The following is a 23,876-nucleotide window of genomic DNA, read 5'->3' as shown; positions in this document are numbered from 1 at the left end:
ATGTTTAAATTCATTTAATTAAACTGTTTTCTCCTCAGTTCAATTTCTTTGCTCTTGTATGCACAATGTTGTTAGGTGTCCAAACTTGAAGTGTACTAGTTTGTTACAAAACAGCAATTCTTTTGATTTCTCCTGCTGTAGAAAAGAAGCAGACCTACATCGTTTGCTGATGAGCTGGCTGCCCGCATCAAGGGGGATGCCATGGGCCGAGTGGACGAGGAGCCTACAAGTGAGCCCCAGACGCACTGACGGGGGTCGGGGAGGGGTAGTGCAGGGCCCTCTGCTGGCTTCATCAAAGGCGGATTTCCCTTTTGATTAGTAATTACTATGGCAGAAGAGGCTTAAATTGTAGCGCTTATTCCTTTTTTGGTTAATGGACTCCTTTTGATAACTAAACACTGTGGACCCACAAGAAAAACATACATGTACACATGTAGATAACACTTTACATATAATTTCAGGGGATTAATGGAAACCAGAGAACCATGGGTAACAGCTTAAGAATTCCTGTCTGAATATTTACTCGTATATTTTGAACAAATAAGAATGTGCTATATAGCATGTTCTAGTTATATAACAGAGTAGAAAGATAACATAATAATTCTTTCAACAAATACAATCCTGTTATGCACATGAGCCTGGTATGAAAGCAGAAGCCTCCTGCCATACAAAGAGACTCTTGAGTGCCCACTATGGGCAGGGCAGGGGGTTCAGTGCTCTGGTGGAGCTGAGATGAATGGCAGACGTCTTGCTCTTAGCTGTGAGTTATGAGGATGACAGATGTGGAAAGAACCAGGATATGTATACTGAGGGAGGACTTAGTACTATTAAAACTGTGAACTGTTCTTCAAGCCTTATCCTCAGGAGAAGCAAAACCTCGGAAGACACTCAAAGAGAAGAAGGAAAGGAGAACTCCTTCAGACGGTGGGCCTTTTCCCTCAATTTTGTTATTTTAGGAGCCCTTTGACTCAAGATTGTTGCTTACATAAATCATAAAGTACTGCTTTACATGCTGTTTTCCCTCTGACAAGTGGGTCTGTCTCCATTTACTTTGCTGAAGCCTCTGGGCTGGGCACAGTGGCTCACGCCTGTAATCCCAGTGCTTTGGAAGGCCGAGGCGGCCGGATCACAAGGTCAGGAGTTTAAGACCAGCATGGCCAACATAGTGAAACCCCGTTTCTACTAAAAATACAAAAAATTAGCTTGGCGTGGTGGCAAGTACCTGTAGTCCCAGCTACTTGGGAGTCTGAGGCAGGAGAATCGCTTGAACCTGGGAGGCAGAGGTTGCAGTGAGCCTTGATCACGCCACTGCACTCCAGCCCGGGTGACAGTGCGAGACTCGGTCTCAAAAACAAACAAAAGCCTCGGAAGTCATGTTTTGGAGTGCTGGGAGGAGATGTGGGTGTGGAGTAAAAATTCCTGTAGAGATTTGATTTATTAGATTTTACAGCAATCATTTCTTGTCTTTCTGGAATTCTTTAGAAGTGTAGAAACTTAGGGATCTCTAGCTTTTGTTTTCAATAAAGGATACACCAGGCCTTTTCCTATTGAACGGCCGTGTCCATTGTATTTCACTTGTCCCTGTGTCAGTCTGCAGATCCGTTTGTTTAGTCTGCCCTTCCTTCCCCCAGATTTGTGGGGGAATGGGTCTTGAATGTGACATCTGACCTGAATGCTTGCTTCAGAGTAAATCTAGATCCAGGGTGCTGACCTAGAGAATGAATGCTGTCTGCTGCAGACATTGACGGACTTGAGAGTGGAGGCCCAGAGAACCTTTTGAGTGCGTCAGTGGACTGTGCCAGGGGTTTAGTGTGAAATTCATCAGACTGCCTCACGCTTTGTTAAATAGGGTCAGATAAACTCCATGCCAGTTTGGAGACGTTGCAGATGCCAACACGGGAATTTGAGTTCCAGACCCATCTTTAATGCTCCCTGCAAAACACTGCTTTCTGTTTGCTAGATGAAGAGGATAACTTATTCGCACCCCCCAAGCTGACTGACGAGGACTTCTCGCCATTTGGCTCTCGAGGCGGCCTGTTCAGTGGGGGAAAAGGGCTCTTTGATGATGAGGACGAGGAGGTGAGTCCATGGTACCCAGCAACACTCCCTGCAGCTAGCTGTGTCGGGGGTCCACAGCGAAGAAATAGGCTTTATTTGTTTACTGCGGGAAAAACAGCTCAGTTGGAAGTTGCTTCTAGTTTCATATTTTGGGACATTTTGAATTAAGAATCACTGAGTGAAAAATACCATATCCTTCTACCCTTTGTTAGGTGAGGAGAAGGTGTGCACGTGTTAATGTGAATAATTTACTAGGTGATTGTTTCTTGCCTTATCTGTTGTCTTCCGTGTTTGTTTTTAATTGCTGGACAGGCCTAAATTATTTTAGGATCTGATTTTACCGTAGTTATTATCACTTTGCAACTGATTTTCTAACAGAGTAGTAAATATGTAGCTTTAAATCTTGTGGGTTACTTTTCCTTAGAAATCCTCAAATGCAGCTATGCTTTCTCCTGGTTTTGTTAATTCTTTGTCATATACCTTATTACAACCAGAGTGACCTCTTCATGGAAGCCCCCCAGGATCGGCCAGCTGGAGGCTCTGTTAAGGAGGGTAAGCTGGGGCTGGTCAGCTGCATCTCGGTGTGCAGAGTTCCTTCTCACTAGGAGATGGAACCCCGAGGTTCTTCCCAAGCCTCATTTCTGTGTTAAGCAGGAAGCTGTTGTTTTTACCTTGGTCCAGTTGAAAGTAATTCATCTTCACTAATTGATGTCTTGGAAAAAACAGAGTACCATCTGTAAACCCCGTATCACAGTCTTGCCTCTTTGTTAGGAGAGAACTCATGAAAAATCAGACAAGAAAAGTGCCCTAGAGCAGTGTTGAGGATGGTTTTCATTGAATGAAGTTTAATTTAAAGAAACATTTTTAACATTCTCTATAAAAGTTGGAGACCAGTAATTCCCCAGCGCAGTGTGCATTAAAATCTTCTGTGCAGTTTTTTTTGTTTTTGTTTTTGTATTTTTAGTAGAGACAGGGTTTCACCATGTTGGACAGTTGGACAGGCTGGTCTTAAACTCCTGTCCTCAAGTGATCACCCACCTTGGCCTCACAAAATGCTGGGAATACAGGCATGAGCCACTGCACCTGGCCCATTTGTGCAGTTTTTTAAAAACACAAATACAAATATATTTTTTAACATACAAATGTTACTCAATAGGTTTGTGGTAGTTCTCTGGACTTGGGAATTAGTGATTCTAAGTGCCGAGTCTTCCCGGCACGCACATCAGAGCTGGGCCTTGGAGGCCACCCCTTGTGCTTGCTGTGTGGGCTGCTAGCCTGGCTCTGCTCTGCTTTCTGCTGTCCGCGTTTTGGCATCAGTGACTTGCTTGGTTTCCCCCTTTGCTCTTACTGTCTATATTTTTTTACTGACGACTCACCTTTTTGCGGTTATTTTTTACTTGTTCATTCTCATCCAACTGGAATGGGTAGAGCTGGAACTGGTTGGGGGAGCCCTGGTCGTTCTGTCCCTGCCTCTGCCAGCTGTGCTCACCACCTCCCTTGGTGTCCCCCACCTGACCCACTGCTGTGACTTGATCACAGTCAGCATGCTCTTCCTTTGGAGTCACAGCTCAGATTTTGTTAATCCCAAGAAAAAAGTCCTGACATCAGTAGAGAAGAAAATACTAAAGAATTTTAAAATGGCTTGTTCAGGAAAAATTAGTTTCAAAAGGTCTGGTAGTAGCTGTGTGTTACATTGCACACATTTCAGGAAGAAAATAGCAAGGAAAGTTGTTTCCCTTGTGAAATGGTTATCACTTGCTTTCTCATTCTAGAGTCTTCCTCATCCAAACCTGGAAAGAAAATCCCAGCAGGAGCTGTTTCTGTATTTTTAGGTAACATAGCTTAAGGTTTGTTTTCTAAAAACTGTACAAATACTGTTTTTTCATTTTCAAAATTATCTTCTAAACCCTGGCTGGGGACGAGAAAGCACCTGGGAGCTTCAAAGGGCTTTGAGCAGCTTATAGAAAGAGCTCATTTACTGATGTTAGCTCTTATTCTCCTAGAGCTCAGTGGCCTTGGACTTTTTTGTGTGTGAATGACCTGGTGATTCTCCATGGTGAGATGTTCTGTAGCAGTAATGGATGGAGGCTATCTGGCCCTGTTAATGCACTTTGTGGATTAACTGAAATGCAAAGTTCTTGGTGGGTGATAATTATTTTCTGTAAATCCAACAGGCGCACACTGGCTCACAGCTATGGCTGTCTTGTCCCTCCGCCCACAGGAGACACGGATGTGTTTGGTGCTGCCTCCATTCCATCACTGAAGGAGCCCGAGAAGCCTGAACAGCCCACTCCAAGGAAAAGCCCCTACGTTCCCCCTCCCACTGGCCTCTTTGATGATGATGATGATGATGATGACGACTTTTTCTCGGCACCCCGCAGCAAACCTTCCAAAACAGGTACCTGTTCCTGCCTCTGTTTCTGGGACTTCAGCCAGAAAGAGAATGTTGCCTAAAAAGAACTTAAGCTCCCCTAGTTTTGTACCAGAATCCCTTCTCCAGCATTCCTGTCATTGAGCTGTTGTGTCTGTACTTACATAGGTGTGATGCCTGGGAGGTCTCTTTTGTGAACCAATCTTTTCTGCTCTGTAAGCTGATTACTATGATTATTTTCCTTATAGAGAGCAGAAATCCTTTTCCCTATAACTTTCGCTTGCAATTTCCATTTCTGACCTTTTGTATTGTAAAGTTTTAATCATACTTTCTTCCAGCCGACCTTAGTTAATTACATGAGCCGCATGTTGCATGCTGGCTGTTTAGTTCCCAGCTTCTCTTCTCTCTGCCAGAAAGCTCAGGCGGCCTTGGTCTTTCCTCAGATGATGGGGTTTTCATCCCCTTGGCCACTTTGGCGTTCTCCTTTCTTTTCCTCTTAAATGTAAGTCCTGTGTTCCTGAAGTCATTCCTGTAAATCATTTGTTTTTAAATGTGCAGATGAATCTCCCAGAGGCTTTTGTCAAAATGAAGATTCCGATTCAGTAGGTCCAGTGTGGGGCCTGAGAATTTACATTTTCCAGCAAGCTTCATGGTCTGTAGATCACACTTGGAATAGCAAGACAGATTCGTTGACTGCTTTTCTGGAAAAGAAAGGTAGCTCCCTAAGGTGCACAAGATTTTCAGCAAGTTGAAAAACTAAAAAAGGATGGCATAGGAATAGATGGAACTGAATATATTTAGAAGTAGGCTGTCTGGACTGACTCTCCTTTTCAAACGTTAGGTGTAGAAAGTAAGGATGGAAGCCAAAGTGTGAGGGAAAACGATAGCCTAGTTAATCTAGAAAAAGTGCAGACGGATGCAGAATGCACGCAGGTCTCAGTGAAGTTGACAGTGAGTGAAGGTAGTAGTGCTTTCTGTAGCTCCCCAGGACTCTCACTTAGTGGATATCTTTGAGAACTGATTTAGAATCACTAGTAAATTGATGCTGCTTTCTTTGACAACTGCTATTCTCTTCGGACATTCATGAGTCAGTGACCTCATTTCAGCAACACATGCCCCATTCGGTACAGCAGTGCTTATGGTGGTGAAAATATTCATCAGCAGGGTAAGCTATGGCCCTTCTATTCAGTGGAATATAGTACAACTGTTAAAAGGAAAGGGTCTATGCTTGTTGACTTGGGAAGATTTTATAGGTACATTAAATGGAAAACACAAATGGTAAGACACATTGTTCAAATTATCTTCTTATTTATAGTCTTATTTGTAAATAACTAAAGTTAATTCATTAGTACATTCTTTGGGGGAATTAGAAGCATGTATGCTGAACTGTTGCCAATGTCCATCTTGTTTGAGTAGACCGGTGGGATTATGAGGGGATTTCAGTATTTGCTTTTATCTGCTTTTGTACTGTTTGATTTTTTTAAAGGAGGAGCCAAGCCCTCATTTCTCAGATTCCTTAGATGAGTAGCTTGGTGGCCCTCTTAAATGATATTTCTTCCTCTAGATCTCTCTTCACCATGTAGGCCAGTCCAAGCTACTCTAAGCACAGGTGATGTCTGCTTGGATAAGCATGTCACCCACGTGGTTAAACTATCTGTTCTGTTTTTCAACTGAGCTGTTACTATGCTCTTTGAAAAATTCCAAGGGAAGAGTATAGTTTCACTTACTATTTCTGTATAACTAATCAAGAAACAACATAACTTTTTATATTTATTCTTCGGGAGAGAAGAATTTTTTAATCTGTGAATTTTGTGATAGGATGTTTGACCTTAGTATAATTTTACGCCTTGGTATTTTTAAAGGCAAAGTCCAATCCGCTGCCAATATCTTTGGTGACGAAGAAGGAGATCTGTTCAAAGAAAAAGCCCAAGCATTGCCAGAAGCCACTGTGAGTCAGACAGATGAAAATAAAGCAAGAGCAGAAAAAAAGGTGAGCGGGATGGAAGAGTTAACGCAGGAACATTGATCCGTGGCATTTTAATAATTCATCTGGAACCCAAAGGGAAGTATTGTTCCCTTACACGTTCATATTGAAGAACTTCAAACAGAAAGTGGAAAGAATATTGCAGTGAACACCCAAATAACTACCACCCAAACTGATCAGTTCTTAGGGTTTTGGCAAATAATTTACGGATGTAAACCTTGTTACGTATCTATTTTTTTTCCTGAACTATTTGCATGCAAGTTGTTTGAACTGTTTGCTGCATGGAACTGTTTGTGTGTAGTCATTGTGACATTCTACCCCTAAATATTTCATTAAGCCTCTCTTGAAAAGACTTCCATATAACCACAGTGTCATGATCAACAGCTGTGAGACTGACAGTAATTCTATAGTAGAATCTAATATCTAGTCTGTATTAGAATTGCTCCAGTTTGCCCCAAAATATCTTTGTAAAATCACCCCAACAAATAGAATACAGATTTAAAATTATCTCGCCTATAGTTTATACTGTAATTTCCTCTCTTGTTCCCAAAATGCCGTTTATAGCAGCGGTCCCCAACCTTTTTGGCATTAGGGACGTAAGGAGAGTGCAACTTGCAACCTAGATCCCTCGCAGGCACAGTTCACAGTAGGGTTTGTCCTCCTGTGAGAATCTGATGTTGCCACTGATCTGACAGGAGGAGGAGCTCAGGCAGTAATGCTTGCTGCTCACCTCACCTCCTACTGTGCGGCCTGGCTCCTAACAGGCCATGGACTGGTCTGCAGCCCAGAGTTGGGGACCCCTGCTTTATAGTTTTTTTTGTGTTTTGATTTTTTTTTTAAGAAACCCAGGATTCAGGCAGTGTGTCTGCATTGCATTTGGTTGTCCTGTCTCTTTGGTCTCCTTAATGTAGAGCAACACCTCCCACATCTTTTTTTTTTTTTTTTAATGTCCAGCCACTTGTCTTGTAGAATGTGTCTCATGAATTTGCTTGATTATTTTCCTCTGAGTAGATTCAGAGTCAGAGCAGTTTTGGCAAGAGTACAAGCAGACAGGGTTGTGCACTTCCCATTGGATCATCTCCCAAGACAAATCAGGTCCACTGTCTGCCTCATTCAGACACGTTTGTCACTTGGTTGTTAGGGTGCCCACCACACTGCTTCACTGGAAAGGATCCTGTTCTCTTTTGCCATTGATAAGTTGATCTCTAAAGTGATAGTTGAACACAGTGTGAATATCTGTTGTCTCCCAGCCTTTTACTCAGTGTTTTAAAAATCCATTGATGATCTTTTCCTGAATCGGTTAACCTGTTAGCAAGCATAAACCACCGCTTTTTTAATTCTATATGTCTTATGCGTTGACATTCTTCTGAATAAAGAGTTTCCTCTTCCTCTCCTTCCCTGACTTTTAGTATTTCTTTGGGATCATGGATTCATTCTTCAATGTAAGTGATAATCCATTACTATCATTTTTCTTCTTCTTCCTTTTTTTTTTTCTTTTTTGAGACAGGATCTTGCTCTGTTGTCCAGGCTAGAGTGTAGTGGTGCAATCACAGCTCACTGCAACCTCAGCCTCCTGGGTTCAAGTGATTCTCTCCAGCCTCAGCCTACCAAGTAGCTGGGACTGCATGCACGCGCCACCATGCCCAGCTAATTTTTGTATTTTTTGTAGAGACTGGGTTTGACCATGTTGGCCAGACCATCATTCTTTTGATGCTCAGATTGACCTGAGTTTGGCCAGTGCTTGTGTCCCCAGCAGTTTTTAAGCCCTTCTGACTGTTTGATGTTTCACTGCTGTCCCGCACAGCTGATCCCTCCTCTTTCTACAGTTCATCTTATCATGTCATGTCCTGGCTGCGAAACCCTGACTTTCTCCTGCCCACCACCTAAGGCCCAGCATTCAGAACCTGGCAGGCCCGTCAGGCAGCCTGCCTTTCCATGCTGTCTCTCATTGCATATGTCCCATCTATGTACCCATTGACCCAGGCAGTGTGTCCTGCCCCCCGATACACCAGATGTGTCCTCTGTTTGTCTTACTGTTCTCTTAACAGACCCCTTGGCTTGGTGCCTATCATAGCAGAGACTCCGTGCATTCTCTAAATGGTTGATTGAATAAACCCTCTTTTCTGGGTATCTTATTTGTTCATGCTTAATTTTTCTTTTTCTTTTTTTCCCCCCCAACAAAGGTTACCTTGCCTTCCAGCAAAAATCTCAAACCCTCGTCAGAAACAAAGACTCAAAAAGGCTTATTTTCAGATGAGGAGGACTCTGAGGTATGGTATTCTTTTCCTTAGTTGTTGGTGTTGGTCTATGAATATGACATAGAAACTATTTCTGAATCAGGTTTTTCTCAGTGGAGTTATAAGACTTTTTGTTAAGTACTCCAGTTCTTTAAAAATTATCTCTAGAGGCCAGGAGCTGTGGTTCATGCCTGTAATCCCAGCACTTTGGGAGGCCAAGGCAGGAAGACACCTGAGGTTAGGAATTTCACACCAGGCTGGCCAATGTGATGAAACCCTGTCTCTATTAAAAATACAAAAATTTGCTGGATATGGTGGTGCGAGCCTGTAATCCCAGTTGCTCAGGAGACTGAGAGAGGAGATTCACTTGAACCCGGGAGGCAGAAGTTGCAATAAATCAACATCACACCATTGCACTCTAGCCTGGGCGACAGAGCGAGACTTCATCTCAAAATAAATAAATGAATAAAAAATAATCTCTTGAGAGCTTAGGGTCTTTAGAAAGCAATATGTTTACAATACTTTTCACTTTTGGGTTGGACTGTATTTGCATTTCCTGTGATGAAAATACTCTCTCTTTAGGATGCTCAGATTTTAGACTATTAATGGGCTCATGATGTGATGAGGAGCTTGCACCAGAGTAGAGGTCACCGTGCTCCTTCCTTTATTCACATTCTCACTAACTGGACCATGGCTTAGTGCTGTAGCGGAAGGATTCTGGCATAGCCATCTGTCTTGTCGAGACTGAGATCGCTAACAGGCTGTGGGACCCTGGTTCACAGGTTGCTTCGGGCCCTCCAGGCACCTTAGAACCACCTCTCAGAATGTCACTGCTTTTCCTGAGTCTCTCAGGCCTAGGTCATCTTAGATCTAATTTTAAGTTAGCCTTTTAGGAGATCAGAGACCTGTATGAGAATGTAATGGGAAGTAATAAGCCCCTTTTACAGAAAAATATGTGGACATGGCAGAAACTTACACGTATTTCAAGAAACTGTGGGCTCTAGGTTAGGCTCTCACGGTTGGACTTTGCACTCACAGCAAGGATGAACGTGGAACCCTTTGGAAGTAGAGATTGCCCTTGATGTAAAGAATACCCTTGAGGCTATTATTTCACTGAAGGCTAGTGTACAAAACATGGGAATTAACCAGAGTCCAATTAAGTCACAACCCTGAGCCCTGAGAAACAGCATGATGGGGCCTCCACCATCTTATGCTCATGGATCCCATGTGTCACCCACACCTGCACCTCGGGGTCTTTGCACCTGCCCCTGCCACTCTGAGGAATGCTGTTCCCAGAATCCAGCTTGCTTCCTCACTCTTTCTGTGTGAGGCCTCCCTGACGAAATACACACAACTGGAAGCCTGCTAGCACATGCCACCCTATACTCCTGGTCCCCTTTCCTGTTTCACAGTTTACCACAGCACGTGTTCCAAGGGACAATGTATATTTACTTATTTATTGTCTGTGCTTTCCACTAAAGTAAGTGCCATGAGGGCAGGACTTTTTATTTCCTGTTTGTATCCTTAACAGCCTGTCCTTAATACCAGTGCTTGGCATGTGATAAGCCATCCAGTAATTGTCGACTAGACAAGAAAACCAAATGTGAGCAATTGCAGTGACTTACGAGGTGTTCTGGTTATTTGTTGCTGTGAAACAACCTAACTCCAAAACTGAGTGGTTCACAACACCAGTAGTTTTGTTGTCTCACAGTTCCAGAGGTTGACTGGGCTTAGCTAGGCCATTGTCACTGAGGGTCTCTTGTGTCTGAAGGTGGCTGGGCTGAGGATCAGCTCACTCATATGTCTGGTACCTGGGCACTGGGGCCCCTGGGACATCTCTCATTAGCTCTTTGTGGCTACCAGCATGTAGTCAGGGAAGCCGGACCTCATACATGCTGGCTCAGGGCTGTCGGAGAGATTTCTCAGAGAAAGCCAAATGGAGGCCATGTCGCCTTCTGTGTTCCAGCCTTGGAAGTCAACGGTGTTCCATTTGCTTCATTTGTTGATCAAGATGGTCACAATGGCCCATCCAGGTTCATGGGGAGGGGCCGTAGGCTCCCCTTCTTGATGGTGGGAGTGTAAATGAACTCTCAGACTTGTGTGAAAACCCTCCCAAAGGCTTTGCCCCATGTGTGTCACCATAGAGTGAATGTTTTTATTGGATATTGTTGGGATTCTGAGGCAAGGAGAAGTAAAACTAAGGCAGTCTAAGAGTTAAAGCTTTGGACCCGAAGGAATGTGTCCTGAGTCCTTTCTGTATATCTCAAGTGTGAGGCTGACACTTTCCCTGTGAAGTCATTCGGGGAGAACATATTTGAGGTAATGGAAGTGTGTTTTTTTGCAGTACCAAGAAAGGTATTAGTTAAGGGTCCAAAACTGTGATGTTGACATTTGTTTTTGTTGTTTGCTTTGGTTTACTTTCATTTTCTTAGATCAGCAGAACTCTTTCTCTTGCCGTTGTGTAACATGCAGGAGGGGCACGGGATGCCCGGAATTCCCCTTGTGGGCTCTTCAATCTAAGTAAACCCATGAAACTCCAGGGAAGGGGAAAACCACTGTATGGAGGAGATCTCGCTTAGTGAACTCATTAGGTCTATATTTGAGGAGTAGACATCGACTCCATAATTTAAAAAAGAAAAAAAAAAAACTGTCTGAAGAAGTCTTAGAAAATATGTTCTTGGCCTATTTAATTGTTCGGCTCTTGTGTATTGAAGTTTCTCTTCCCAAGGGAATAGATGTCCCATTTTATGTTTCTACTTCATGTAGCTCAATTTGCAGGTCTTTCTTTGCAGGGTAAGCTGATGTTTTATAGCATTTTGAAAATTTCTTTATTTTTATATTTTTTACTTTTTTTGAGATGAAATTTTATCTTTTTGCCCAGGCTGGAGTGCAGTGGTATGATCTCGGCTCACTGCAACCTCCATCTTCCAGGTTCAAGCAATTCTCCTGCCTCAGCCTCCTGAGTAGCTGGGATTACAGGCACCCACTACCACACCTGGCTAATTTTATGTTTTTAGTAGAGATGGGGTTTTGACATGTTGCACAAGCTGGTCTCGAACTCCTGACCTGAGGTGATCCACCTGCCCCAGCCTCCCAAAATGCTGGGATTATAGGCATGAGCCACAGTGCCAGGCTGAAAGTTTCTTTAGAATCTAGTAAGTCTTATCCTGGTTTGCAACATCATATACCTGTAGTTAAGCTAAGTAGACTACCAAACATTTAAAAATAGAAATTTAATTTTTATTTATTTAAAAGGAGTAAGTCAATTGGGTGTGGTGGCTCATGCCTGTAATTCCAGCACTTTGGGAGGCTGAGGCAGGTGAATCACGAGGTCAGGAGATTGAGACCACCCTGGCTAACATGGTGAAACCTGGTCTCTACTAAAAATACAAAAAAATTAGCTGGGCGTGGTGGCAGGCACCTGTAGTCCCAGCTACTCGGGAGGCTGAGGCAGGAGAATGGCTTGAACCCAGGAGGCGGAGCTTGCAGTGAGCCGATATCGCGCCATTGCACCCCAGCCTGGGTGACTGAGCGAGACTCCATCTCAAAAAAAAAAAAAAAAAAAAGAAAAAGAAATAAATCATAATCTTAGGAGAGAAGGGTGTTACTAAATAAAATAGTTGTAGCTCCATTAATTTGGGAATCTAGCCCCTGTTTCTTTTTTTTTTTTTTTTTTTTGAGATGGAGTCTTTCTCTGTCACCCAGGCTGGAGTGAGTGCAGTGGTGCAATCTCAGCTCACTGCAGCTGGGTTCAAGTGATTCTCCTACCTCAGCCTCCTGAGTAGCTGGGATTACAGGCACCCACTACCACACCTGGCTAATTTTATGTTTTTAGTAGAGATGGGGTTTTGACATGTTGCACAAGCTGGTCTCGAACTCCTGACCTGAGGTGATCCACCTGCCTTGGCCTCCCTAAGTGCGAGGATTACAGGTATGAGCCACCATGCCTGGCCTCTTGACATAGTTCTTACGGAGTGAAATCTACAAGTTTTGTTTTTTTAAATCTGCCTTTGAGAAATACAGTTGACCCTTTAATAGTGTGGACGTTGTTTTGACTTCCATATTGCAGTGAAAAATCCATATATAACTTCTTACTTCCCAAAAACTTACCTACTAGTAACTTACTGTTAACCAGAAGCCTCACAGATAACATAAACAGTTGATTAACATAAAAATAGTATAGTATCTATTTATATATTTTTGTATTCCTGACATATCTAGCATTTCCTTAATTTTTTTTGTATTTCTAGGCTACATGGTTTGTCTGCAAGATTTTTCAAATTGTTGCAAATGTCCAAAAAATTTTTCAACATATTACTGATAAAACATTTGTGTAGAAGTGGACGTGTGCAACTCAAACCTGTATCATTCAGGGTCAGCTGTACTTTAGTCTAGAGAGTGGATCAATGTTATACCCAATGACCTACAAGAATGTCTTGGATCAAGTGGAGATACAAAGGAGAAGGCAGCCATGTTCTGAGCATGGCCTTTCTTTCCCATCCTGGATAGAGAGAGCACACTGGGGAAGAGAAATAAGAGAGAAGACAACCCAAACCTTAACTCTGATGCAGTACTGGGCAGTGATGAACTCATAGGCTTTGCCATCAGACCCCTGGGTTCATATCCCAGCTCCACTACTGGCAAACCAGGGACCTGGAGCAAGTAGCTTCACCTTCCTTAAGCTCACATGGTTTAACAGTGAGTAGGGTCATTGTGGCAGCTGTAACTACTAGTGTGACACTCTTGCAGAGTTCCGGCACACAGTAAGTGCACAGTGAATGTGAGCTTTGTCATTAGTATCCCCAGTGGACACCGGCTCATTACTCTCCTGGCCTGTCCTATATTACCGTACTCTCCTTAAAGGAGACTTCATCCAGGAAGACACTCCCTTCATCCATCTTCACATTCCAGGGCTGTTCACCTGCTGTTCAGAGTTTGTCCATCCTCAGACTCAGGCCCTCTGATGCTTTTGTTCCCCTTACCTGAATAAAAGCACCTTAATAAATACAACTTTTGGGGAGTGCTTGACCACAGAAGAATTTACAAATGCCATTAAACCTAGTACACCAGCAATTGTATTTAGTAAACTATTTCTTCACTTTGTATAAACTCTTTGAAACTAATGAGAAACACAAGTCATGCCTTCCCTCCATCCCAGGAGTATGTCTTTCTTACCTGTAAAGGAGTGGAGACAGACCCCTAGTTCTCTCCTTTGAGGTATTGTTCTGGTTTGTCGTTTGTGGAGAGGACAGTGTGAGTTTCTGGCTGCTGCAGGGGCTCCCATGCCCATTGCAGGCTGTAACCCCCTGAAATGAGCAGAGAGGCACTTGCCCACAGGCGACTGGATGGGGCTCAGTTTCTCCTTGTACTTCGTGATCTCATTTGCATGTTGTCCTCTTGCTTCTTCCCAGCTGTTCTGCCTTCGAGTTCTATGGTAATCTCTTTCCCTTCTATGGGTGCAGTGGGAAAAGGCTGTAGTTTGGGATTTACTAGCATTTTGTAGGTTTTCCCCGCCAGAGGTGTTATTTGTATACCTGACTGGAGACTTACTTCCTAACAGTTTGATGTAGGAAGACATCTTATGTTTTCTGTTTATAAGGTTGTCTTACCTTTCTGCCATTTGCTTTTCTAGGATAATCTTTTTGGGGGTACAGCTGCTAAGAAGCAGACATTGTCTCTACAAGCTCAGAGACAAGAGAAAGCAAAACCCTCTGAGCTCTCCAAAAAGAAAGCATCTGCCCTGTTGTTCAGCAGTGATGAGGAGGTGAGCTGAGGTTTCTCCTAAAGAAGAGGGGAGTATTTGATGAGATTTAAGAGTCAAAGCCATCCCAAGTATTTTCTCTTTCTACCTGTTTTATATCTAGTGACATTCAGTCACCAAAGGCGATGTTCACAAGATTGTCTTTTCTGAAGGAAGACATTTAATGTAATATATAATTTAAAGATGAATCTCTTCAGAATGGTTCGGAATAAATATGACTCCCACACGATAGTACATGCTCCTTCTAATGAGTTAGGCCGGCTACGGGAGAAATGATTTCTCACCCATCGCTAGGTTCATGGTCGAGTCCCCTATAACAAATGACAGATTAACCAGAGAAAAGTGTGCAAGTTGATTGAAGATAAGTTTTACCTGACACAGGAGCCTTCAGAAAGGAAGACTCAGAGAAACAGGAAATCCTGTGTCGATTGTATGCTGTCTGATGAAGAAGCGGACAGTTTTGGAGAAGCACCGTTAGATGAAAGGGGTGTGACCTGATGGGAATAAGCTGGGGGAGCTCAGCAAGGCCTGTGTGGTCAGATCATTCTCTGCATCTTTACAAATAAGGAGGCTCCTTTCCTCTGGGAATAGGGAGGACTGGAATGAAAGTCTTATGACCTACTCCAGAGAGGGTTAGAGGATTCTTCTATGGCCTGCTGCAGAGGAGAAGGGCCAGGGAAAGGTCAGAGAGACCTTTCTGTTTCTCAGATGCCAAGGTGTCATATTTTGAGGTAGCATGTCCCATATACCCCAATGGCCATATATAGTAGTATCTTGTTAAATGACTACTGTGTTTCATTAATTTAGAATTATAGCTAGACATGGTAGGAGTTACCTATTGAGGTTAAACTCCTTTTTGAAGGAGTCTTACCAATATTTCTGTTTGTGATCTGGATAGATATTACCAAAGACAATAGTGAAAATGGTTTAGTTACTAACTCAATCAGATGTAGTACCAGGGAATCAGATTTAGCTGTGCAGAAAAAGACTTTAAAGATGATGATATTAAAAATCCTGAGTATTAAACATCATCCTGTGTTACGGTAATTCCTCTTTATTTTAACATTCTAGGCAAGTTAGGAGGGGGTGAATTAGATATATAAGTTGTAGATATGTTCATGTTCTTATTGAAAGCAATTTTAAAATTCCAAAGCACATTGCAAAAAAAAATGTATGGAAAGCTTATATGCCTATAATCTCAGCACTTTGAGAGTCCAAGGCGGGCAGATCCCCTGAGGTCAGGAGTTCGAGACCAGCCTGAACAACATGGAAAAACCCCGTCTCTATTAAAAATACAAAAAAATTAGTGAGGAATGGTGGCGTATGCCTGTAATCCCAACTACTCGGGAGGCTGAGGCAGGAGAATCACTTGAACTCAGGAGATGGAGGTTGTTGTCAGCTGAGATCATGCCATTGCACTCCAGCCTGAGCAACGAGCGAAACTGTCTCAAAAAAAAAAAAAAAAAAAAGCTTATGCAACACAGATGTGAACAAGACACAACGAAAAATTGCTAGTAATCCTTTTACCACAAAAGTCTGAGTTTGGCCTTTAGAAAGCATTTAAGGAAATCCCACCCAGCTATGCTCACACCTCCACATCAAGGAACTCCCAAGCATATATAATTTGTGTTTTCTACTCAAATATATGAATTTATGATGGATTATCCAGTTTTATCTTTTAAACATTGTCAGTGGTTGTTCCCTCTGTAGTAACAGCCGAACATCAGCGTAGTTGCCTCTGGTAGAGTATTAAAGTGGTTCAGGGAAAATGAAAACATTAGCTAAAGCTTGGAGCAAAAAGACATGCACAGGAAAGATAACCAAGGTTCTAGAACAGGGGCGTCCAGTCTTTTGGCTTCCCTGGGCCACACTGGAAGAAGAACTGTCTTGGGTCACACAGAAAATGCACTAACAAAGCTGATGAAGTAAAAAAATTAAAAGTTCATGCATAAATCCCATAATATTTTAAGAAAGTTTACAGATTTGTGGTGGGCCGCATTCAAAGCCATACTGGGCTGTGTGTGGCCCTTGGGCCATGGGTTGGACAAGTTTCTCCTAGAACAAAGACTCTCAACTTTCGCTGCTCATGGGATCCATGGGGAACTTAAAAGAATGCTGACTTGACAGACTGGGCACAGTGACTCACGCCTGTAATCCCAGCACTCTGGGAGGCCGAGGTGGGCGAATCACCTGAGGTTAGGAGTTTCAGACCAGCCTGGCCAATGTGGCAAAACTCCGTCTCTATAAAAAATACAAAAATTATCCAGGCATGGTGATACATGCCTGTAGTCCTAGCAACTCAGGAGGCTGAGGCAGGAGAATCACTTGAACCCAGGAGGCAGAGGTTGCAGTGAGCCAAGATCGCACCACTGCATGCCAGCCTGGGCCACAGAGCGAGACTCCATCTCAAAAAAGGAAAACAAAACAAAAAAAAAGACCTAAGGAGTGCTGACAGCGGATCCCAGCTCCAGAGATTCTGAATTCATCAGTCTGGGGTACAGCCTTGTCATTGGAGTTTTGTGATGCTCTCCAGTGGATTCCAGTGTTTAGTCACTGCTAAACGTTGAGGAGCACTTCTCAAACTTCAATGTTTAAGAAATCATCTGGACACCCTATGAAATGCAGGTTCTGATTCAGAAAGTAGGGGTGGGGCCTGAAATAATCTGCATAATCTGCTGCTGCTTTGTGGCCTCCACTTGGATTTGCAAGACTGTAGACTCCAGAGATCAGAGCACTTATGCAAGTGGTTGGGAGTTCTTTGATTTAAAGGGGTGTGAGCATAGCCTAGTGGAATTTCCTTAAATGCTTTCTAAAGGCCACATTCAGACTTGTGGTAAAAGGATTACTAGCAGTTTTTCATTGTGTCTTCTTCACATGTGTGTTGCATGAGTTTTGACACTTTTTTTTTTGTAATCAGCTTTAGGATTTTTAAAATTAAAATATCATTCTCCTCTGGAGTTGGAAGTTCTTGAGTTATTGGTATTTTTACATTCGGCTTCCTCTTATAGCCTCTGTAATTAATGTTGATCCCCTGAAGTAGACAAGTCATTTGTCGTAACACAGTGTAGAACTACAGTGAGAAGAGACATCATGGCAGGTGTTGGAGGAGGAAATCATGAGAAGCTCTGTGAGGTCAGAGAACCCAGCTGTCTAGATTTGAGTTCAAAGAAAAGTCTTAGGCATGAGCTTTCTTCAAGATTGATGCACTAAGTTTAATACTTAGTTTAAATACAACTTAGTTTAACAAATATAAGTTTTATTTTACTTCCCATGTTTTATAATCTAAATTGCCAATGGACTTTTGTTTTTTTGAGTTGGAGTCTTGCTCTGTTGCTCAGGCTGGAGTGCAGTGGCACGATCTCGGCTCACTGCTAACTCTGCCTCCCGGGTTCATGCCATTCTCCTGCCTCAGCCTCCCGAGTAGCTGGGACTACAGGCGCCCGCCACCACGCTGGGCTAATTTTTGTGTATTTTTAGTAGAAACAGGGTTTCACCATGTTAGCCAGGATGGTCTCAATCTCCTGACCTCGTAATCCGCCCACCTCAGTCTCCCAAAGTGCTGGGATTGATTACAAGCGTGAGCCACCACACCTGGCCTGGAGTTTTAATATATATTTTATGTTTTAAGGACCAGTGGAATATTCCTGCTTCACAGACCCACTCAGCATCTGACAGCAGGTCTAAAGGAGAACCCAGGGATTCTGGGACCCTCCAGAGCCAGGAGGCCAAGGCTGTGAAAAAGACAAGTCTCTTTGAGGAAGACGAAGAAGATGATCTGTTTGCCATTGCTAAGGACAGGTGAGATAGTCATCGTAAAGAATCCCTCATTCTGTGTCTGTGGTAACAAGAAGAGGAATTTGATGCACAACTAGTTCCTTGGGTAATTGCTAATCACAGATCACATAGTCATTGCACCAATGAGAATGTCTTTGCTTTTCACTGGCCCCATCTTTTCCCTCAGTACCCAGAAATGTTTGTCTTCATGGATCCTTATCTGATTTCTTCCCCCATCATTTTTTTTTTTTTAACCTTAAAGTATTCCTTTTCTTTGTTTGTCAGGGATTTGAGTATAATTTGGTATCTTTTGCTTGTGATTTTTCTCTGGGCTACTCTAAAGTCTGTCAGGTTTGGTCAGGATTACTTAAAAGTTTATTGAGGCCCATTGCGGTGGCTCACGCCTGTAATCCCAGCACTTTGGGAGGCCGAGGCAGGCAGATCAGGAGGTCAGGAGTTCAAGACCAGCCTGGCCAATATGGTGAAACCTGGTCTCTACTGAAAAAATATAAAAATTAACCGGGCTTGGTGGCACATGCTTGTAGTCCCACCTGCTCAGGAGGCTGAGGTAGAAGAATTGCTTGAACTCGGGAGGAGGAGGTTGCAGTGAGCCAAGATTGCACCACTGCACTCCAGCCTGGGCAACAGAACGAGACTCCATCTCAAAAAAAAAAAAAAAATTTGTTATTTGAATAGAAATCTGCTCAGCATTTAACCACACCCTGTTAGGAGGAGGTTCCCTGCAGAGCTGTGCAGTATCCCACCAGGGGCTGATAACCCTTAGCTGGCCACCTAGGTGCCTCTCCACGTTAATGCTGGAACTGAAGCTGGCAGAACATTCAGAGTGAGTGTGGGCTGTGAGTAACATGCTGCCAGATTAGCTTACAGTAATTACTTCCTGCAAATACTTTTTTTCCTTTTGAGAGCCTTACGTGATTACTTTGAAAGTCAACTGAATGTTATTAGCAGAAAGAAGTAACTGATTGGACATATAAATCCTATGCTTTGGTGTGGTTGTCATTTTATAGATTCAGAAGTACCTCAGGTTTCTGTCTCCAAATACTGGGATCTTGTCAAACATTACCACTTCTGCATTAGGCCTCTGTAACTTGACACTCAGGTGCATCTTTGGCTTCTGATTTAGAATATAGGCTCTGGAAACTTGATATTAAATTCTGATTCTGCTGGTTCCTGTCTGAATAACCTTGGGCAAGTTACCTAACTTCCCTGTGCCTCAGTTTCCTCATTTGTTAAGCAAAAATTAAAATAGTACTTCTCTCATGGGTTTGTTGGGATGATGAGATGGAATCTAAATGTGAAATGGTTAGCACAATAGCTGGCACATTCTGAGCATTCAGGTGTTACCAGTTAGCACCGTGAGTGCAGGGAAATAGTACATTCCTTTATTTTTGTTGCTCTCTGCTGGGACATTCTTCTTCCTATGTTGCCTGGCCACCTTCTCCAAACCTTAGTGTAAGTATTGTTTCTTAAGAAGTCCTCCCAGCCGGGCACAGTGGCTCACGCCTGTAATCCCAGCACTTGAGGAGGCTGAGGTGGGCGGATCACAAGGTCATGAGTTGAAGACCAGCCTGACCAACATGGTGAAATCCCATCTCTACTAAAAATACAAAAATGAGCAGGGTGTGGTGGCACACTCCTGTAATCCCAGCTACTTGGGAGACTGAGGCAGGAGAATCGCTTGAACCTGGAGGCAGAAGTTGCAGCGAGCTAAGATCTCGCCATTGCACTCCAGCTGGGCAACAGAGGGAGACTCCATCTCAAAAAAAAAAAAAAAAAAAAAAAAAGATTGCCTTCACTAACTTTAAACAGATGAGAAAGAGAAGAAATAGGGAGTCGAGGGCGGACGTGGCTCCACCTTCATACCCCCACACCCTCAGCTGAGCATTTTCTACACTGTATTGAGGTTAGCTTGCTCCCGTGAGCACTCCCTACCCCCACCCCACACAAGGTCATAAATCTGGCAGTCTGAGTCCCATCTTGTTTGTGGGTCCTGGTTCCAGCCACACACCATACCTGGCTTTCAAGAATGCTTTCTCTGCTCCAGATATATCCTACCTCCTATTGTCCCTGAAGTTTTCTGTCAAGTTTTATGTATGGAAAATAATTCATACCTTCATCAGATCTCAAAAGAAGCTTTATACACACAAGAAGAAATTTGCTTGAGGATGTGGAGGAATTGGAACCCTCATACACTGCTAGTGGGAATGTAAAATGGTATAGTCACTTTGGAAAATGATTTAGCATTGCCTCAAAATGTTAAACATAGGTCACCATATGACACAATAGTTTCATTCCTATGTATATACATAAGAGAAATGAAATCAGTTGTTCATGTAAAAACTTGTACATGAGTGTTTATTGCAACCTTAGTCATAACAGCCAAAAGTGTAAACAACCCAAATGTCCATCAGCTGATGACTGGATAAAAAAAAGTATAACCGTACAATGGATTATTCTTCAGCAATAAAAAAGAATAAGGTAGTGATGCATCCTAGAACATGAATGAACCTAGAAAATTTTATGTTACTTGAAAGAAGCCGGTCACAGAAAACCACATATTGTATTGTTCCATTTATATGAAATGTATAGAATAGATAAACCATAGAGACAGAAAGTAGATCAGTGGCTGCCAAGGCCTGTGGGGCTGGGGAAATGGAGAGTGATTGCTCATAGGCATGGCGTTTCTTTTTGGGCTCATGATAATGTTGTGCACTTAGATTGTAGTGATAGTTGCACAACTCAATGAGTACATTGAAAATACCACTGAAGTATGCACTTTTAAAGGGTGAATTTGGCCAGGTGCAATGGCTCATGCCTGTAATCCTAACTCATTGGGAGGCCAAATGGAAGGATCTCTTGAGGCCAGGTGTTTGAGACCAGCCTAGGCAACACAGAGCAACCTCACCTCTCCAAAAAAGTAGAACAATTAGCCAGGTATGGTGATGTGTGCCTGTAGTTGTAGCTACTTGAGAGGCTAAGGCAGGAGGATCACTTGAGTTCAGGAATTTGAGGCTGCAGTGAGATATGATTGTGCCACTGCTCTCCAACCTGAGCAATAGAGTAAGACCCTGTCTTAAAAAGTAAAATAAATATTAAAAATAAATAAAAGGTGAATTTTATGGTATGTAAATTATGTCTCAATAACACTACTAAGAAAAAGAAATAGAAGCCAGGCCACAGGGTCATTTCCCAGTGCTGATCCCGGCCCTGTGATCTCTCTTGGCAACCGTCTTCCTGACAGTGCTGGCAATAGACATGTCCTCTCTGGTTCTTTTTGTGCTATAGGAAGTGACAGAGAATGCTCTGCTTGGGAAGGCTCAGGCATCATGTGCCTTGCAGAGGTAACAGCTGGTGCACCTGCACTGGATAGTAAGAGGAGAGGGGCAACCTGAGACATGAGGGACAGAGGCTGGTGATTTGCTGGAGACAGATTTCATCTATTTCAAAGGTCTTTCTTGTTTGCTTTCAACTGTGTAAGGTCAACTAATGGCTTTGGTGTTTGGGTGGTAGGTGGGTTCCTGTAGGTGCAGTCTAGAAGAAATATTGTTATGTTTGTTTTTTTCATCATACTTTTCCTTAATTTGACCTTTTGTTTGTTTGTGTAGCCAAAAGAAGACCCAGAGAGTGTCACTCCTCTTTGAAGACGATGCTGATAGCGGAGGCTCTTTGTTTGGCTCTCCTCCCACATCTGTTCCTCCTGCGACAATGGTATTCTTCATCTCTTAGTCCCAGGAAATGTCCTTGAGTTTATGCTGCATCAGTAGTGGTACTTCCCCGAATCAGCTCTTCATACCTAACCTTGGAGGCTGAGTCTTATGGAAGACCTTATTTGCCTAGTTTCAGAAAGAGATCTTCTGATTAATAGTATTCTACAGAAGAAGCACATGTGCAAAGCCATCATTCAGTGTCAGGTGTAGGAACAAGAAACTGGATCTCAGAAGAGTCTTGTCCCAAGTGGCATGGAATTCTGCTAACATTAGACTAGGCTAGTTAAGGCAAAATCATTCGTTTTATGAGTGTGTGTCAAGTACTAACACAGGTTTATATTAGCTAATCAGTAAAAAGAAAGGAAATTCTCACATGTGCTACAAAATGCATGAACCTTGAGGCCATTATACTCCTCATCAGTGGAGAAATGGTCACACAGGTCTTAGTACAATTAGACTGTGGAATACTATATAGTGGTGAAAAAGCCCAAGGTAGAGCTTATGAGATGAAAAACTACTGCAGGCCAGAAAAAAAACAAGAAGAAGAAGATGCATAAACACGTATAACATGGTGTCATTTAAATTAAAAAAAAAAAAAGAAATACACGTGAATGCCTGGAAACTGGCTTGAAAGGATCGACAGCACATTGTTACTGGTGATTATACCCAGGGAAAGGTATGGAATGGGGGACTTTATACTCTCAATGCCTTTTTAAAGCCTTTTTAAAGAAGGCATTTGTGCATTACTGTGGAATTAGAAATAACTCCAAACAAAAAATATCTAGGCGATATGGAAGAAGACCCTTCCTGTTAAATGGAGTTGCACAGCTTATGCCAGAAACTCTCAGCCCTGGACCAGCATGTTGCCCACCCTGGGCCCCAGGTTCCCTGCAGCTGCTTCTATGGGGCTCCTGAGCCTTTCCTTGGGTCTCGCCCTTTGAGGACATCCAGTGGCTGTACAGTTAAGAGTCAGGAGATCTGATTGGTTTTTCCTTGTAAATTATAAATAACCTACTCTGGAGGATAACTGAGCAATAAACTGATGAATTTTGCAGCCTCTGGAGCTATAAAACTTCTTTCAACCTATGGAAATTATGATTGTTAAATAAAACAAAGGTCAAGACACACAGCTTAAGTAGCTGAATAGCCTGCATGTTTTTGATAATCATCTTAGGCAATAGTAAATAAAAGATATTTCCGTGTAAGTTAATTGTGACTTGGTTGTAAGCCTATGTTGACCAAAAGGTTAAACAACAGGCAGGAGAACTTAAAAAATGTAATGTGAGTTTTGTTCTGAGCCAGGCTTGGGAACTACTAGCCCAGTAAAGAGACTCTGCACAAACTGAGAACGCATCCCAGAGCATGCCACACGAGACACAGCCTTTATACGTTTCTGTTACATAGAAAATGGGAGAAGGGGGCAGTGAAGCAAAGGCGATGTTCTTAACAGTTCTGATTGGTGCTCAGTGACATTGTATGTAAGATAAAATATGTGGTTAACGTGTTTTACTCATTAGCCTTTTGCCCTAATAAGTACATAGGGGTCTCAGGGTCAGGAGAGGGATGGTTGATTTTGTGCTGCCTTTGTGCTTTATGTGATAGGCAGGTTGTAATCGGTACATGTCAGTGAGATATTTGACAGACTCTGGCCTTGCAGGTGAGGTTCAGCTTTCGTTCATAGGCCCAGTTTCTATTACCCATATGGCCAAGATGCAGCCATTTTAGACAATTGCTTTTTTTTTTCCATCAGACTTTTCTTATTTTCTGACACCTATCAAGAAAGTAAATTTGGCCAGGCGTGGTGGCTCACGCCTGTAATCCCAGCACTTTGGGAGGCCGAGGTGGGTGGATCACCTGAGGTCAGGAGTTTGGGACCAGCCTGGCCAATATGGTGAAACCCCATCTCTACTAAAAATACAAAAATTAGCCGGGCATGGTGATGCATACCTATAATCCCAGCTAC

The 23,876-nt window shown here is 42.8% G+C and overlaps 1 protein-coding gene across 1 annotated transcript in view; it reads left to right on the top strand.

The window, feature by feature from the left end:
• The window catches only part of LOC117082259 (WASH complex subunit 2A), a 63,532-nt gene that overhangs the window by 21,657 nt on the left and 17,999 nt on the right, over positions 1–23,876 (top strand). Inside the window, exons 10-21 of the mRNA XM_033208886.1 lie at positions 142–229; positions 853–924; positions 1,961–2,079; positions 2,553–2,610; positions 3,831–3,890; positions 4,280–4,456; positions 6,292–6,419; positions 8,597–8,703; positions 8,798–8,843; positions 14,283–14,414; positions 18,040–18,209; positions 21,812–21,914. Coding sequence (XP_033064777.1) covers positions 142–229; positions 853–924; positions 1,961–2,079; positions 2,553–2,610; positions 3,831–3,890; positions 4,280–4,456; positions 6,292–6,419; positions 8,597–8,703; positions 8,798–8,843; positions 14,283–14,414; positions 18,040–18,209; positions 21,812–21,914 — 1,260 coding nt within the window. The remainder of the gene's footprint in view (positions 1–141; positions 230–852; positions 925–1,960; positions 2,080–2,552; positions 2,611–3,830; positions 3,891–4,279; positions 4,457–6,291; positions 6,420–8,596; positions 8,704–8,797; positions 8,844–14,282; positions 14,415–18,039; positions 18,210–21,811; positions 21,915–23,876) is intronic.

This window comes from Trachypithecus francoisi, unplaced genomic scaffold (genome assembly GCF_009764315.1).
Source record: "Trachypithecus francoisi isolate TF-2019V2 unplaced genomic scaffold, Tfra_2.0 Lachesis_group9, whole genome shotgun sequence".
Classification (NCBI taxonomy): domain Eukaryota; kingdom Metazoa; phylum Chordata; class Mammalia; order Primates; family Cercopithecidae; genus Trachypithecus; species Trachypithecus francoisi.
The sequence above is the reverse complement of the archived record's forward strand: the minus strand, read 5'-3'. Positions and strand labels throughout refer to the sequence as shown.